Source organism: Scyliorhinus canicula, chromosome 7 (assembly GCF_902713615.1).
Source record: "Scyliorhinus canicula chromosome 7, sScyCan1.1, whole genome shotgun sequence".
NCBI classification, from domain to species: domain Eukaryota; kingdom Metazoa; phylum Chordata; class Chondrichthyes; order Carcharhiniformes; family Scyliorhinidae; genus Scyliorhinus; species Scyliorhinus canicula.
Genome location: NC_052152.1, coordinates 145295312 through 145313013, shown reverse-complemented (window position 1 = coordinate 145313013; position 17702 = coordinate 145295312). Strand labels below are relative to the sequence as shown.

Here is a 17702-nt window from a genome sequence, read left to right as displayed (position 1 = left end):
TAGAATTACTCAACCATGAAGGAAGATGAATTCAGCAAGGCTGACAGCTGTGTGTAGGTGGAGACTGCCTCTGTGGGGGCTCTCCACATTTTGGGGATCTCAGGGTGAGGGCGCGAGACCTGGTTTGGGGGGGGGGGGCTGATTTGTTATGCGGGGGTAATTTGCAATGCAGGGGGATGTGTCACATTCAAAATGGCGGCCTGATAGCAGGATTCCCTCGGGCCCACTTCAAACAGAATTAGGTGCTTTTCAATCACCGTCATTCACGCTTGAGTGATTCTGAAGTGGTCAGCTAGTAATTGACAGCACTCAATTCTGTTTGAAGTAGGCCAGGACCTGAGTGAAGGCAGCTGTTCTTTTAAATGTCCTGCTGCCTTGATGTACTGCAGATGTGTGAAATACAGCCCGTTCCTATTCCCCACGCCCCTGCAATAAATGGTGAGTGACAAGTTTGAGGGAAGGACTTGTGGATCCTGGCCAAAGCGTGGATCCCTTCTTGTTTTACAAAAATTTGCACCGTTGTTCCATGCAACACTTGGGCACTTTATAAAATATAAATCTGAGCAGGAGGAAAAAAGGGATGGGCTCTGTTCCAAGTTTTCAATCCTCCTTGCCCAATTTCTTTCTTTTGCTTTGTGCCAAGGTGCCAAAGATAACATTTGAATAAGCACTTCACCTTAATGGTGTAAATCAATTCTTGTTATTCATAGATTACCATAGAATTTACAGTGCAGAAGGAGGCCACTCGGCCCTTCGAGTCTGCACCGGCTCTTAGAAAGAGCACCCTACCCGAGGTCAACACCTCCACCCTATCCCCATAACCCAGTAACCCCACTAAACACTCAGGGCAATTTTGGACACTAAGGGCAATTTATCATGGCCAATCCACCTAACCTGCACATCTTTGGACTATGGGAGGAAACCAGAGAACCTGGAGGAAACCCACGCACACACGGGGAGGATGTGCAGACTCCGCACAGACAGTGACCCAAGCCGGAATCAAACCTGGGACCCTGGAGCTGTGAAGCAATTGTGCTATCCGCAATGCCACCGTGCAAGTATTCAACAAGTATTCAACAATTTCCCTAAATCAGGCCTGCTGTTTGTTATCAAATTACTCCTGCCAAAATGTTGGTGTGTTATGGTGAGGACTGCACTTGGCTTGACTATGATGCCTCTAAATGCTATTCAGGAGCACATGTGGAGATAGCCAATTACAGAAGACGAGAGAACAGAATTGAAGCAGAAGTGACACTGATTATCATGAAATGAAGCCTTGCAACATAACAGCATGATTTCCTCTGACAACATGGTGGTATAAAATTGAACTTTTCACATGCTGGGTCTTGGTTTTATCTCATCTTCAAACAGGAGGGAATCTTTTTTTACCACTTCCTTTTCTTTCATATAGTGAAACCAATTTTACGATTCTCCTTAACTACTGATTATCTTGGCATGGGGATATTTCCTCACGGCCCTGTGGACAAAGACAGGAACATTTTGTTTTACCTTATTTCTGGTTCAAAAGAAACAGGTCACAAGGCCAGTGGAAATACTGACACAATGAAATCTTCCTGCCTTTGTTTGCACTGCAGCTATGTGTAAAAAACACTACGAGCAGTCCCGCTGGTACATATTTTACTCTACTTTCCCTTTGCTGTTAGATTTCGCTTCAGAGGTTCTGCCAGCGCTATCCTTAATCAAGAGGCGTGTTTGATCCAATGCCAACCTGAATTGTATTTGATTTTACCTGCCTTGTTCAGTACGGGCAGAATTGAACTCAGGTGACAGGGATGTTACCCGCCAGTGAGAGAGTTGGCGAGAGCCCGTGTTGTCTCTATTCGGGCAGGCTCACCGAATCGAGTGCCCATCAGGCACTTATGAGGACAGCACAGTAGCACAGTGGCTTCACAGCATCAAGGTCTCCTATTCGATTCCCGGCTGGGTCACTGGCAGTGTGGAGTCTGCACGTTCTCCCCGTGTCTGCGTGGGTTTCCTCCGGGTGCTCCAGTTTCCTCCCACTAGTCCCGAAAGTACAGGCTGTGAGGGAATTTGAACATTCTGAATTCTCCTTCAGTGTACTCAAACAGGTGTCGGAATGTGGCGACTAGGGGCATCTCACAGTAACTTCATTGTGGTGTTAATGTAAGCCTACTTGTGACAATAAAGATTATTATTAATTGGGCATCAATCCTTCCCTGGGTCAAGACCGCAAAGGCGGGAATCATACTCCCCCGAGAGTTACAGGCCAGTCAGAGGTCGAAAGCTGTTGTTGCAAGCAGTGCCACCCAGGGGGCACTGGCCCTGGATCACAAAGGTGCCCAGGCCATCAATGGTGAGCGATGGCAATGGTGGCTGGCAGGTAGTTCTGGGCGTGCAGGGGTTCGGCAGCAAAGGCAATGGAGTGAATCTCAGTGGGCCTCACTTTCCCTCTGTCGGGTCGCTCAATCAGGCATTGAGTGCCTTTGAATGAGAGATTCGCCCCGGATGTTCGCAAGCAACCCCAATAGGGTTTGCTGTTTGGGATTCCCACATGGTGAGTCACCCACTCGCCACTGGATGAAGACCAGTGCGAGCACGATAAGTTCCTTGAGTGGGCATTCATTGCCCTTCAGCGAAATCGGGATCTCACGGTAGCGTGGTGACTAACCAATAATCATCACTTAAGCCCTATCTCCATAAAATTAATTGAAAGCCACCCCTTATCCAATAACCACCGTGACCTAGCAGCCTCCCCAGCAGTGGTTATGCTGGTGCCGATTAGAAAAACGTGAATCTGGTGGAAGGGCTGCTGCGGGGACCCTGGAAGGTGAGTAGCCATCTTCACATGCAGGCAATGAATCCGGGGGCACTGGGCTTGCTGCCCCTGTGCTCGGAGAGGGTTGGGGGGGGGGGGGGACTAGGGGGGCTGCAGATCTGGTTGGGATGGACCGCAATGGGGGTCTGGGAACATCAGGACTGAGGGGAGGGGCTCTCTGCTGGGAGGGGTGGGGGTGCAACCGTGCGTGGGTCCTCCATATCAACCCCTGAATTGTTTGCGTGTATCCATTCCCGGGGAAACCCTAGTCCCTGCCTGATTTCCCCACCGGCCACCCATAACTCCCACTGACCACGGCAGCTTCTGGTTGTATTGCTGAAGGCTATTGCTAATAGGAAATTGGCAATTGTGGTTATGTGAGCACTTCACACATCCCAAGAGGATCCCTATGGGTAAACGTGCCATGTAGCATGTGGGGCTCATTGCCGATCATCCCGATCACAACATGATGCATGGATACTGTATCAACACTGCGGGAGGCAGCACCACAGATGCAGCAGCTAACCTCCGAACATCTAGGGAATGGGCTCCAGCTCCGAGCACATGTTGGAGCCGGGGTTTGGTGATGTTCTGCTCAGGTGTCTAGGGTGCAGGATGTGCAGTCGGATGAGTTCCACCACCCTGAAGACGGCGTGTCTCACAACCAGTACGCAGAACAGAGTGGCATGGCTGTGCATGTGCAGTCGGATGAGCAGGGCCCTCCCCACCCGCCATGGTGGGGAGTGTGTGGGCAGGACTTGATAGGTGGGGGGAGTGGCATGGGAGCCAGGACCCCAAGTCTGGGGGGATGGGGCAGGGGACTGGTGGTTGGTGGATCAAAGAACCAAACTCATCATACTGGTTGTGGTGAGAGTTTTTAAATTTGTCTTGGACAAATGTACAACACTGTCCACTCTCCCGATCGTGCCACCCCACACTCCCAACTCTCCCCCCACTCCACCCCCCACCCCATGCTTCCCAACGCACACACCTTTCCTTACCCCCCTACCTACCTCCCCACCCCATTCCTATGCCCTCTCAGCCATCGTATTTGAACTTCCTTACTCTACAGCTGATTCTAAGTGTATCTTCCAGGGTGCTCATAAAGAGATGGCCGATGATGCCTCTGGCAGGCGTCCTCTGGGGGCTCTAGGGCCAGAGGGCTCCGGCACACTTGCTCCATGCACAGCTGTGTCACTCTGTTCTGGGTACTGATTGTGAGACACGCCGTCGTCAGAGTGGTGGAACTCAGGAGAACTGGTGGCTACCATCGCCAGTCTATAGATGGGTACGGGTTTTCGCGCAGCACCCCTCCTTCTGGTCAATGCCAATGGAGGGGCAGCTGGATTTAGCCCCGGTTGCCCGTCTGACCCGACCAGCCCTAGCTCTAGCCCTTGGGACCAGCTCCCCAATGAATGCACCATCGTGTCAACGCACTTGGCGATGCTCCTCAACACTGGGACATGTCCCCCAGTGAATGGGCCATGCTCTGCAGTGCCAGGGCTTGTTCTTTGAAGGTTGTGAGGATTCTGATGATCGGCACGCCGCCACCAGACTGGGCCCTCTCTCGACGGGTGTGGGACAACTTCTGCAGGGTCACAGAGGGCATTGTTAGGCATACATGTGGTTCACTTCTGGGGCTGGGGGAGAGGGAGGGTTGGGAGGAGGGTGAAGGAAGGGTTCGGGTGGGGGGGGGGAGAAGAAAGCACTGGGGGAGGGGATGCGAGGGAAAGGAGGGGTGGGGGGTGAAGGAAGGCGGATGGAAGTTCCAAGAGGGCGGGGGGGGGGGGGGGTGTCATCTGATCGGTGTGGCCAGTGGTAGGTTGTTGCCCTTCTTGTGGCACTGGAGGCCTGTCCTCCTTGTCATGCTGCTGCCTGAGCTGACGGCCACTGTCACTTAAACACAGGTGGCACTGGCTGCTCTGTAGCTCACCCAACAGGAACCTCAGAGAACAGGACATCCTGGGTGGCTTCGACCACCTCCAAGTGCCTCCCCAGGACTGCGAGCTGAGTGGGGTTGGCTGTGCAAGAGCTGTTTGGAAAACTGGTGCCTCCTTCAGTGGATCAATCAATGTTGTAGCGCGCTGCCAGTCTTGCCGAGCTGAGTGTTGGGAAGACCACAGTAGTATCTGCTTGCTACCACACTTTGAGATCTTCCGGAGAATCATACCCTTTGGATAATGACTACAAACAGTAGGAAAGAGCTTTCAGTTGCTTAAAACACCTCTTTGCCTGAGTACAGCAATGTATAAATCACCAAGAGATGTCGACAAAAATAATGTACAAAGAAAGGATATAAACTGTAGATTTGCTTAGCTCTAGTTATCTGGTGATTCAAATTTGCATTAAGCACCAAATTTTCACTTTGCTGTTTTGCAATTAAAATCATTTGATATATTTACTCCAAGAAATGGCTTTCAATTGTCTAGAAATGATTTCAATAATATGAGCAGTATATTATTTATACAATATACTAAACTCTTAAACTGCCCCTTTTTAACAGTCTAGGTAAATTGCCAAATCTTTCAGGGCAGTTTTGAGCCCTCACTAGCCGTACACAGGATCGGTGATGCAGGCAGAAGATCCGCAAGAATTGAGAAACACAATTCTAGTAGGAGAGATCGTGTTTCCATATTTTCCCCGCCCCTGTCCGGCGACATCATGGGTTTTATGCCCACAAAAAGTGTGAACCTCTTTTGAATAGAAGGCCACAAATTTTAATATTATTCGCTGTCACGTGATCCTCCCTCACTAAATATTCATACCTCGCCAGTGTGAGGTGGTGGCAGCGAGGTTTACAACAGGTTTGGCCAAATGAGGAGCAGTTGAGGGGATCCCTCCAGGGGTGCAGAAGTATAGCTCCCTGGGGGGCGGGATGGTGTGAAGGACATGCCCCTGGCAGTGCAAAGCTATACTAGGGTCAGTGTCACGGGCGGGCCCTCGTCGGAGCCCCATGAGGGGAGACATTGATGTGTGTGTGGTGGCGGGGTGGAAATGTCATTGAGTGTGTGTGTGTGTGTGGGAGGTGGGGGGGGGCCTGATGAAGAATGTCGGGGGAGGGGTTAGTGTCGGCAATGATTGTCAGAGGGCAAGGAAAGCCCCCGATACCTCAGTGATAGGGGTTGGGGGTCATAAGGCTGCAGTGCTGATCAAGATGACCTTTAAAGGTGGCGCCCCGAACTCTGTGGAGCTGTGTAAAGGCTGTATCTTGCCCGCACTGCCAGAGTGACAGCGTAAACCATGCCTACTTTTATTTTCTTTAGAGTGGCTCAACATTTGGAGAGAAAAATGTGCAACTGGAGGGCTAAACGTCAGTTTACAATCTGAGCGAAACTTTGCCAAATTCTGACAAGGTTCCGCCATTTGTTATTATGCGATTGTGTGACAAATTGTAATTTCCAACTAAACTGCAAGTGCATCATGTAAACATGAAAGCGTAAGCAGTCACAGTATTCAGTTAATGAAATACCTATACTTTGTTAAACTACAGATTCCTTCTCCATTACTCCAAAATATCAACAGTGTCTGAAAGAAATTGAGCTTCAGGCGATAATTTAAATGCATTGTTCAGATTACATCGATAGGACATTAAATTAGAAATTACATCAATACCAGCCAATTGAGACCAGTTCACTTATAAGACTAAATTGTTGCAAACAAAGTTATCAGCTCCACTTCACTGTCTCATTTTAATACACAGCCCCCATCTATATTTTAATCAATGTTTTTTTTCCCCCCAAGAGTGCTATTTGTTAACTAATGTTTTTATACTGACATAAATTCAAGCAATGCAATTATATATTTTTTTAAACCAGGAACAATGCCATTACATTTTTGCACTTCATGCGCATTGCCACATGAAACCGGAATAGATTTACATCTGAACTGGTCAAAATAAATCTCATTCAATACCCAAACATTTACTTAAGCCCGGTTTCTGCAAGTGAACTGGTCTGATTATACTATTCCTTTGAGACCACATTGTTTACAAACTGGTAGACGCTGATGGAATAACATATCAGGAATTCATGAAATTGAGGTTTGAGGTTTTTTTAACCAAAGATATGGGAGCTTCTTATCACAATTCCTGATCAGTTGAAATGCGGAATGTTGGAGTTAGGCTATAAAGAGATCTGTGAATCTGTCTTCGGTTCTCAGTAACTTGGAACCAGTATTGTTTTTTCAATATATCCACAGTGTCCCATGCAAGTTAAATGTCCATGTTAGTGCCATAAACCTTGCCCAGTCTACTGCATACCTGTGCAGGCCACTGCCGCAAAGACCCAACACTGGCCATAACGAATACGCTGACAACTTGATTTGCCCCATTGGCGGAGGATGGTGATGCTTCCGTTCCACATTGTTGGACATACTCCTTCTGAATAATCAGGGCCCCAGTTTCCTTCCAGAACCCCATTATCATCATTGCAATTCACCTGCAAAAAGATAGAAACAGCAAAGTATTACAGAGGAATGCTGAAAAATTAGTTACTTCTGCCAGCCCGCAGCTTCTTTTTTTTCCTTCATTCTTTCATGGGATATGAGCATCGGCAGCAAGGCCAGCATTTGTTGCCCATCTCTAATTGCCCTCGAACTGTGTGGCTTGCTCGGCCATTTCAGAGTCCACCACATCGCTGTGGGTCTGGAATCACATGTAGACCAGACCAGACAAGGGTGGCAGATTTCCATACTGAAAGGGCATTAGTGAACTGGATGGTTTTTAGAAAATTGATGATAGTTTCATGGTCACTATTACTGAGACCAGCTTAATATTTATTAATTGAATTTAAATTCCATCAACTGCCATGGTGGAATTTAACACACCTCCCCAGAGCATTAGCCTGGGTGCCTGGTTAATAGCTCAGTGACATTACGACTACACCATCGTCACCCAATAAAATGACCTGTTGGAGGTAGCTATATGAGGTAGCCGAAGAGCTTGATATAAAATGGTATTTCAAAGATTTTTATAGTCCTGATCAATTGCAATAAAATTAAGCAAAACTGAGTTGTTTTTTGCTTTCCTGATGAACAGACATCAACCTGAAGTGTCAGCTCTCTTTCTCTCAACATATGCTGCCTGAGGTGATGAGTATTTCCAACATTTACTGTTATCTTTCCGGGCTGAGATGTTCATTGGCTTTTGAGAATAATCATTTACGTTTGGGCAGTGCGGTCACAGGGAGGGGTTTCGGCGGGTAAATGAGGGGAACTGGGGTTGAACGGTCGGCAGATCTTAGTGGGCCATCATTCCCGATGCTGGATCTCTGGACCAGTCTGCAAACAAACATGTTTGCTTGTCAATATTTCCATCTGCTAAGTCCCCCACTCACATGGGCTGAAAAGCAGCAGTGGTAGGATAAGGCCCTCAAGTGACCATTAATTGCCCAGTTAAGAGCCTTGATTACTGTCAGCACAGAAAGCCACCCATGAACTTTCCTGCTTTGGGCTCACTCGGGCGGAGGCGGGGAGGCAGGAAGGTAACTACCCCATCCCAGATGGTGCAATGCATGCACTCCCAAGTCCTCCAAATCTGTCTCTGGGAGCATTACATTGTGCACCTGACTCGGCACATGTTTTCCCTTTCCTATGTTACTTAGAGTCCGATCATGTTCACACAAATAAATTAATAAATTATTCATTTGGCAGTTAGTGTCATGTCCAATTCATAATAATGCAAATGAATCAGTAAACTCTCACATTGCAGCAAGTGATTAGTAGATATTGTTTTGACATGACCCATTCAATATGATTTTGATCGAGCTTTTTTTAAAGCTACGTCATTTGAGAAGCTGTGGCAAATATTTACAATTAATTTCTTCAGTCCCTTGAGGCCTCTCCAGAACAAATTATGTTTGTTGTAATTATTTTTCAATGAATATATGAAATAAAACTCTTGGGGCTGCCTCGCTTCTGAATTGGATTCAATTTAACATTACCCACTCTACTCTTTAAGGGACTAAATGTTTATAAATTCCTTTCAAACTTTGTTTCCAGATATTGTCATAGAAAAATCATTGACTTCATCCTAACATAATGCATTTTTATTTATTCCGAAGTAATAATAGGAAACAATGAAATGACAGATGAACTGAATAGTTACTTTGCATCAGTCTTCACGGTGGAAGACACCAGTGAGATGCCAGAGCTCCAGGAGAACCAGGGGGCAGAGGCGAGTGCAGTGACCATTATGAAGGAAAAGGTTCTGGAAAAACTGAAAGGTCTGAAGGTGGATAAATCACCTGGACCAGATGGACTACACACCAGGGCTCTAAAAGAGATAGCTCAGGAGATTGTGGAGGCATTGTTGATGATTTTGTGGAGGCAGGAAGGGTCCCAGAGGACTGGAAAGTTGCTAATGTAACACCCCTGTTTAAGAAGGGAGGGAGGCAGAAGGCAGGAAATTATAGGCCGGTTAGTCTGACTTCGGACATTGGTAAGATTTTAGAGTCCGTTATTAAAGATAAGATCGCGGAGTACTTGGAAGTGAATGATAAAATAGAACTGAGTCAGCATGGCTTTGTCAAGGGAAGGTCATGTCTGACAAATCTCATCTCCAAACGTATCTCCAAACACTGTGGCCTTGGCCTCGGCTCTTCCCTCTGCGACTGGATCCTGAACTTTCTAACGGACAGGCTACAATCAGTAAGGATAGGCAACAACACCTCCTCCATGATCATCCTCAACACCGGTGCCCCGCAAGGTTGTGTCCTCAGCCCCCTACTATACTTTGCGTACGCCTATGACTGGGTGGCCAAATTCCCCTCCAACTCGATTTTCAAATTGGCTGATGATGCCACAGTAGTGGGTCATATTTCAAACAATGACGAGACAGAGTACAGGAATGAGATAGAGAATCTGGTGAACTGGTGCGACGACAATAATCTCTCCCTCAATGTCAACAAAACAAAGAAGATTGTCATCGACTTCAGGAAACGTAGTGGAGAACATGCATCAATGGGAACAAAGTAGAAAGGGTCGAGAGCTTCAAGTTTTTAGGTGTCCAGATCACCAACAATCTGTCCTGGTCCCCCCCATTCTGACAATATAGTTAAGAAAGCCCACCAACGACTCTACTTTCTCAGAAGACGGAGGAAATTTGGCATGTCACCTACGACTCTCGCCAACTTCTACAGATGCACCATAGAAAGCATTCTTTCTGGTTGTATCACAGCTTAGTACGGATCCTGCTCTTCCCAAGACCACAGGAAATTACAAAAGGTCCTGAATGTAGCCAAATCCATCATGCAAACTAGCCTCACATCCATTGACTCTGTCTACAATTCCCACTGCCTCAGAAAGGCAGCCAGCATAATTAAGGAACACACGCACCCCGGACATACTCTCTTCCACCTTCTTCCGTCACAGTTTGAGGTCACACACCAACCGACTCAAGAACAGCATCTTCCCTACTGCCAGCAGACTTTTGAATGGACCTACCTCGTATTAAGTTGATCTTTTCTCTACACCTTGCTATAACTGTAACATTATATTCTGCAGTCTCTCCTTCCTTCCCTGTGTACAGTCTACATTGTTTGTACAGCATGCAAGAAACAATACTTTTCACTCTATACTAATACATGTGACAATAATAAATCAAATCAAAAAAATCTGAGAGAGTTCTTTGAGGAGGTAACAAGGAAGTTAGACAAAGGAGAACCAGTGGGCTTGATTTATTTAGATTTCCAAAAGGCCTTTGACAAGGTGCCGCATAGGAGTATGTTAAATAAGTTAAGAGCCCATGGTGTTAAGGGTAAGATCCTGGCATGGATGGAGGATTGACTGACTGGCAGAAGGCAGAGAGTGGGGATAAAGGGGTCTTTTTCAGGATGGCAGCCGGTGACTAGTGGTGTACCTCAGGGGTCGGTGCTGGGACCACAACTTTTCACAATATACATTAATAATCTGAAGGAAGGAACTGAAGGCACTATTGCGAAGATTGCAGATGATACAAAGATCTGTAGAGGGACAGGTAGTATTGAGGAAGCAGGTGGGTTGCAGAAGGACTTGGGCAAGCTAGGAGCGGGCAAAGAAGTGGTGGATGGAATACAATGTGGAAAAGTGTGAGGTTACTCACTTTGGATGGAGAAATGGAGACATAGATTATTTTCTAAATGGGAAGATGCTTAGAACATCAGAAGCACAAAGGGACTTGGGAGTCCTTGTTCACGATTCTCTTAAGGTTAATATGTATTTTCAGTTGGCAGTTAGGACGGCAAATGCAATGTTTGCATTCATGTCGAGAGGGCTAAAATAAAAGACCAGGGATGTAATTCTGAGGCTATATAAGGCTCTGGTCAGACCCCATTTGGAGTACTGTGAGCAGTTTTGAGCCCCGTATCTAAGGAAGGATGTGGTGGCTTTGGAAAGAGTCCAGGGGAGGTTCAAAAGAATGATCCCTGAAATGAAGAGCTTGTCGTATGAGGAGTGGTTGAGGACTCTGGGTCTGTACTCGTTGGAGTTTAGAAGGATGAGGGAGATCTTATTGAAACTTACAGGATACTGTGCAGGCTGGGTAGAATGGATGTGGAGAGGATGTTTCCACTTGTAGGAAACATTAGAGGCAGAGGACACGATCTCAGACTAAAGGGACAATCCTTTAAAACAGAGATGAGGAGGAATTTCTTCAGCCAGAGGGTGGTGAATCTGTGGAACTCTTTGCCGCATAAGGCTGTGGAGGCCAAATCACTGAGTGGCTTTAAGACAGAGATAGATAGGTTTTTGATTAATAAGGGGATCAGGGTTATGTGGAGAAGGCAGGAAAATGGGGATGAAAAAACTATCAGCCATGATTGAATGGCAGAGCAGACTCGATCGGCCGAGTGGTCTAACTCTGCTCCCATGCCTTGTGGTCTTATGATATTTGGAAGCAAGTGATTTTTTACATGAATCCCTACGAAATATCATTAGTCAGAAACTTTATGAAGTCTGCTTTTGTGGTGTTGTGGATATTTGATCCCACAGTCCATTAAGTACCAACATGTAATGTAATGAAATTAAAAATCTGACACATTCTACAAGAGACATGGATTGCTCCCTGCAAGATTTTATTCTGTTATACCAGGCAGTGCCTAACACCAAGTCGTAAGGATTTGAAGGTGTCCCCAAGCAATTTATGTTATTTTCCTTTATTCCATCCCACTTTCCTTTATATCTTATACCCTTTTCCTTAGTTTGCCACCTTGCCATGATGGAAAGGCTTGACCATTCTGCTGATCTCAAGAGCAATGCCATCGGTATTCTTAAACTTCTGGCGCGGTTACATTCATGCTACCCAAGTGCTCGGCATTGAGAATTTCCAATAAAAGAGAATCAAACAATCATCACTTGACATTCGGGCGGCACTGAAGAACAGTGGTCAGCACAGTTGCTTCCCAGCTCCAGGGTCTCAAGTTCTATTCCCGGCTTGGGTCACTGTGCAGAGTCTGCACGTTCTCCCAGTGTCTGTGTGGGTTTCCTTTGGGCGCTCGGGTTTCCTCCCACAGTCCAAAATTGTGCAGGTTAGGTGGATTGGCCAGGCTGAATTGCCCCATAGTGTCCAAAAAGGTTAGGTGGGGTTACTGGGTTATGGGGAAAGGGTGGAAGTGTAGAGTGCTCTTTCCAAGGTCGGTGCAGACTTGATGGGCAGAATGGCCTCCTTCTGCACTGTAAATTCTATGTCTATGTCACCCATGACGGTAAGGTCGGGTGGAGGAACCAAACAAAGTGCAATCCAAAACAAGTCCTCAAAAGCGGATCAGGTGGAAGATACTCATATGGTATCAATGGCTGCGATTGTGGATGAAGCTGCGCAGTCGGGAAATCCCCAGTTATTGAGGTTCCCTGGCTCCTGGAACTGCCCTCTGTCAAGGACCTTGTGCAACATCATACCCATTGTAATTATTGTAATAACCTGTATGTGACATGCATAGAGTTCATCCAGTTGGGGATGATTGTTCTCTTGTCCTGTTAAACCGGAAATTAACCAGCATTTGTATAATAGGTCGGTCTCTGTAATAGACAACAGAAAGGAGTAAGGACCTGGTAATGTGCAACCGGGCCCTATGTATATGCCAGTGTAAAGCTGAATAAACATCTCCCTGTGAACTTGCCAGACTCCCCTTTTCATTAATAAATTAGCGACGGGGGCGGGCGGGAAGTGGGATTGGAGCTGTCGCCCGCCTCCCTGGAAATTTTATGACTGTGCAGACTGAGGTACTGATTTACTTGCTGTGATGCCTTTTCAGGACCCTGTGTTGAGACAGAAGATGAGCTTCAAGCTAAGGATTCTGGTGCCAGCTTGTGGAGTGCAAATTGCAAATGCTGCATATCTTCCGGGGTCCAATGTATTCGACAGTATTGGAGGCCTATCAATAATTATTTACTAAGTTGCTTACAATACCACCAGCCCTTGTATATAGATAATGTGCAGCTGCTTCCTTCTTATAGCTACAACATTGAGAATGAATCCACAAATTCAATCTTTTCACTATTGTCTTTTACATAAACGTCATTGTAGTAATAAAGTTTTGAATACCTTACCGAATTAGGACAACTGAAAACAAAACTCAGCCAAATCCATCCAATAGCCATTTGAAAACAGTGGACAAATGTATCGAGAACAGTTAATTTCCTCCCTGTGAGATAATTAAATTATTCATGGAAGCAGAAGGTATTAGGTTTCAGTTCCTACCATAGCTGCCACAATCCTGCTGATATAAACAGGATCATGCCTTTGAGAACCATCTTCATCCGGATTCCTCAGGCAGTTCGAGCTGTTATCCAACAGTTTCAGACAAATATCCAAAATTCCGTCTTCAAACTGAAAGCAAGATCAATAATAAAATGTAAAACTCCATCTATTTTAAACTGTGAAATTTACTGATGTTTAACAATCAATAATTGTTCGATACACACCCAGTTTGAACTCAGATCCCACTGTGTGAAATCTTGCCTGATTTTGAGGCTTTTCTGTCATAAGCCTTTGTCTCAATTATCTTTATCTTTGTTGTTGTTCCAATCCTAATTGGTGCCACTGGGTTTGCCAGTAGGAACATTGAAGGTGATATGTCTGGAGAAAGAATAGGAGCTTCAGAGGGATGTCAGGTAGATCAGGCTGCCCAGGTGGCCTCCTGCCCACATCCATGTATTCGCAGGGAGAAGTAACAAAGCTCACTGTGGTAGACATTGTGCTGGCCAGTACGTCTCTTCATAAAGCGGGACTGTTGAGATCTGAATGCTTGATTCACCATTGATGCTGCAAGGTTCTAGCAACCTATTCACAGTATGTTCCTTACACTGCGACAGTGACAATACTTCATTGATTATGAAGTATTTTGGGGTATTCCAAGGCTCTGAGAGATGCTACCTAAAGTTCTTTGTTTTATTAAATTTTGCATAGCACTGTGTGAAGAAAGTAAAAGGAGGGTGATAGAAACATAGAAAATAGGAGCAAGAATAGCCATTCGGCCCACTGAGCTTGTTTCGACATTCAATGTAATCGTGCTGATCCTCTATCTCAACACCATACTCCCACTCTCTTCCCATACTCCTTAATGCCTTGAGAGTCTTGAAATCTATCTTTTCTTTCTTATATTCAGTGACTTGGCCTCAGGAAGTAGCGTTGCCTGTTTTTACAATGTACCACTAAACTACTTCTTCAAGCCCTATCAAACCTATGTAATAATGTGGGAATGACCAGGGAAGCATGCCTTCTCCAGGTTCTTGTAACAGATGGGCAGAGGCTATGCTACATGATCTGCTGCAAGGACAGCTGTAGCTACCATGCCATCTGCATGTGCCCAGGAACATAAATGCGAGAAGAGGCACACAAATTGGCTGTGTCCCCTTTCTGACATACTGTAGAATTGTTCTATGATGGTGGTGCTATAGCGTGGCACAGCAAACAACTTTCACAAGATTTCATTATGCCATATTTATTTCAGTTCAGCAATAATGAGAGAGGCATGTCAGTCATTAGGCTGCTCGGTCAATTACCTGCAGCCAGCAACAACTCCTAATAGGACATGCTGAATTTCCTTAGTTTCCTGAGGAATAAGAGGCGTCCATTGGGACGTTCATAGGTTTTCCAGGCTGTTGTTCCCCTTGGTAGGCTTCTTGTTAACTGTTGCCCCTTTAAATTTCACTTGCAAAATGTTTTCTTCTCCAACAACGGTCTGAGCCCCAGGCCCATTTAAGAGATTTTCCCTCTCATTGTGAACCATTATACAAATAAGCTCAGACTGGGAAAATCAAATGCTACTTGCACTTGACACTCTGACACATCTTAATTTATAAAGCAAATTCAAACCAATTTGTACTTAAAGCGGAGAATTGGCCCCTTGGTCTTTCTTGTGCAGTTTGCACAAATCACTATCCAAGCAAAACATTTAGGGCTTCTGGAACACGAGTAGACCACTCAGACCCCTGAGCCAAATCTGACATTTAACTGGATGACAGCTGATCTAAATCTCAATCCCATTTTTTTGGCTTTGCTCCATGTCCCTTACCCAACCAAAATCTCTATATTGAGCAATTTAGATGCATTTTCTATCAAATACGTTATGGTTAAAGTCAACAATACAGGACTTCACCAAGACTTAGGGAAGAGGTTTCAGTAAGTCAAAGAGTATTATCTAGGTGTACATGATTTATGAGGAGCCACTAGTGAACATTAACACAGAGGGAGGCAGTGGCTTAGTGGCATTGTCACTGGACAATCAAGAGACACGGTAATTCTCTCGGGTGCCAGGGTTTGAATCCCACAGTGACAGCTGGTAAAATTTGAATCCGATAAATAGAACCTGGAATTTAAGTCTAATAACAATGAAACCATTGTTGTTAAAAACCAACCTGGTTCACTAAAGCCCTTTAGGAAAGGAAATCTGTTGTCTTTACCTGGTCTGGCCTACATCCAGATCCAGAGCATACCCACGCCGACCAAGAAAACAAAACGCCTATATTCCTCAGGAAACTAAGGAAATTCGGCATGCCCACATCGACTCTTACCAACTTTTATAGGTGCACCATAGAAAACATCCTGTCTGGCTGCATCACAGCCTGGTATGGCAACTGCTTGGCCCAAGACCGCAAGAAATGTCAGAGTGTCGTGAACACAGCTCAGTCCATTCCACGAACGCGCCTCCCATCCACTGACTCTATCTACACTTCCGGCTGCCTTGGAAAAGTGGGCAGCTTAATCAAAAACCCCTCCCATCCGGCTCACTCACTCTTCCAACTTCTCCCATCAGGCAGGAGATACAAAAGTCTGAGAACTAACACGAACAGATTCAAAAACAGCTTCTTCCCCACTGTTACAACTCCTAAAGAACCCTCTTGTAGACTGATCTGACTAATACTACACTCCTATATGCTTCACCCGATGTTTCTGTCTATGTATTTACACTATGTACCTTGTGTTGCCCTATTACGCTGTTTTTCTTTCATGTACTAAATGACCTGTTTGAGCTGCACGCAGAAAAATACTTTCACTGTACCTCAGTACACGTGACAATAAACAAATCCATCCATGTGGGTGACTCTTATATGTCTTCAGGGCAGTAAATGCTGCCAGCAAAGCCCAAATCCCATGAACACATTTTTAAAAAAATAAACAAAGTATAATGTAATCGCAGAATGAAAGGAGGCCATTCAACTATTCAATTAGTTACACTCCATTGCTCTTTCCCCATTGCTGAAATGGTCTCCCCATCAAGTATAAATTCATTTCCCGTTTAAAAGTTATTGAATCTGATTCCACCACCCTTTGGGCAGCTCATTCCAAAACAGTACATAAAAAAAAAATCTGATCTGACATCTGAATCAATCTTCGCTCTGTGGAGTGGCGCAGTGGGTTAGCACTGCTGCCTCATGGCGCCAAGGTCCCAGGTTCGATCCAGGCTCTGCGTCACTGTCGATGTGGAGTTTGCACATTCTCCCAGTGTTTGCGTGGGTTTCGTCCCCACAACCTAAAAATCTGGAAGCTAGGTGGATTGGCCCTTAATTGGAAAACTTAATTCGATACTTTAATTTTTTTAAAAATCTTCGCCCTGTGGTTACTGACACTTCATTGCAAACAGTTTTCATTGAATAATAATAATCTTTATTATTGTCACAAGTAGGCTTACATTAACACTGCAATACAGTTATTGTAAAAATCCCAGAGCCGCTACAGTCCGTCCTGTTATGGTATCCAGAGAGAGAATTCAGAATGTCCAATTCAACTCATGGCACGTCTTTCAGAACTTGTGGGAGGAAACCGAAGCACCCGGAGGAAACCCACGCAGGCACGGGGAGAACGTGCAGAATCCACACAGACAGTAACCCAAGCAGGAATCGAACCCGGAACCTTGGCGTTGTGAAGCAACAGTGCTAACCACTGTGCTATTGTGCCGCCCACTTGTTCACTCCATAAAAAGCCCCCATGATTTGAAACACTTCTAACTAATCTCCTCTTGACCTTATCAGCAATACGTTGTTCTGAATATATAACGTGGTGTAGCCATCTGGGATGTCCACTTACAAAGTAAACATGGATACTTGCAAAGACTCAAGGGAAATATGGCCAATACAGGATTCAGGCAAACCCAGAGCCTAAATATGTATTTGCTAACAGAGAACCAGACAGTTTCGAAACCCCTAGCCGATTTGCATTCGAATGACCCATTTCCCCAGGACAAAGGATTGGTACTCAGGTATCAGATACAATTCCAGGCATATTGGTGCCACTCCCTTCACCCAGGAAGTACAAACAACCAAGGTCAATGACCGCTCAGGACACACCCAGCCAACAAGGCACCCGCCCCTTTATTGGCTCAAATCGGAGGCAGTGATCGAAGCCTGCCGAATTATGGGGTCGAAAGCGAAGAACCGCCCTAAAAAGCACGAAACCCCAAAGGATAAAGAGAGACTCTGCCATGTGTTCGAT

The 17702-nt window shown here is 45.6% G+C and overlaps 1 protein-coding gene across 2 annotated transcripts in view; it reads right to left on the bottom strand.

Moving 5' to 3' along the window:
* LOC119969437 (protein-glutamine gamma-glutamyltransferase 2-like) overlaps positions 1–17702 on the bottom strand; it is a 98595-nt gene that overhangs the window by 37644 nt on the left and 43249 nt on the right. For both annotated transcript variants that reach the window (XR_005461353.1, XM_038803072.1), the window contains exons 5-6: positions 13470–13598; positions 7056–7233 (exon numbers count right to left, since the gene is read on the bottom strand). Coding sequence is in view for 1 of the 2 variants with exons in the window: in XM_038803072.1 (XP_038659000.1) it covers positions 7056–7233; positions 13470–13598 (307 nt within the window). In the remaining variant the exon portion in view is untranslated. The remainder of the gene's footprint in view (positions 1–7055; positions 7234–13469; positions 13599–17702) is intronic.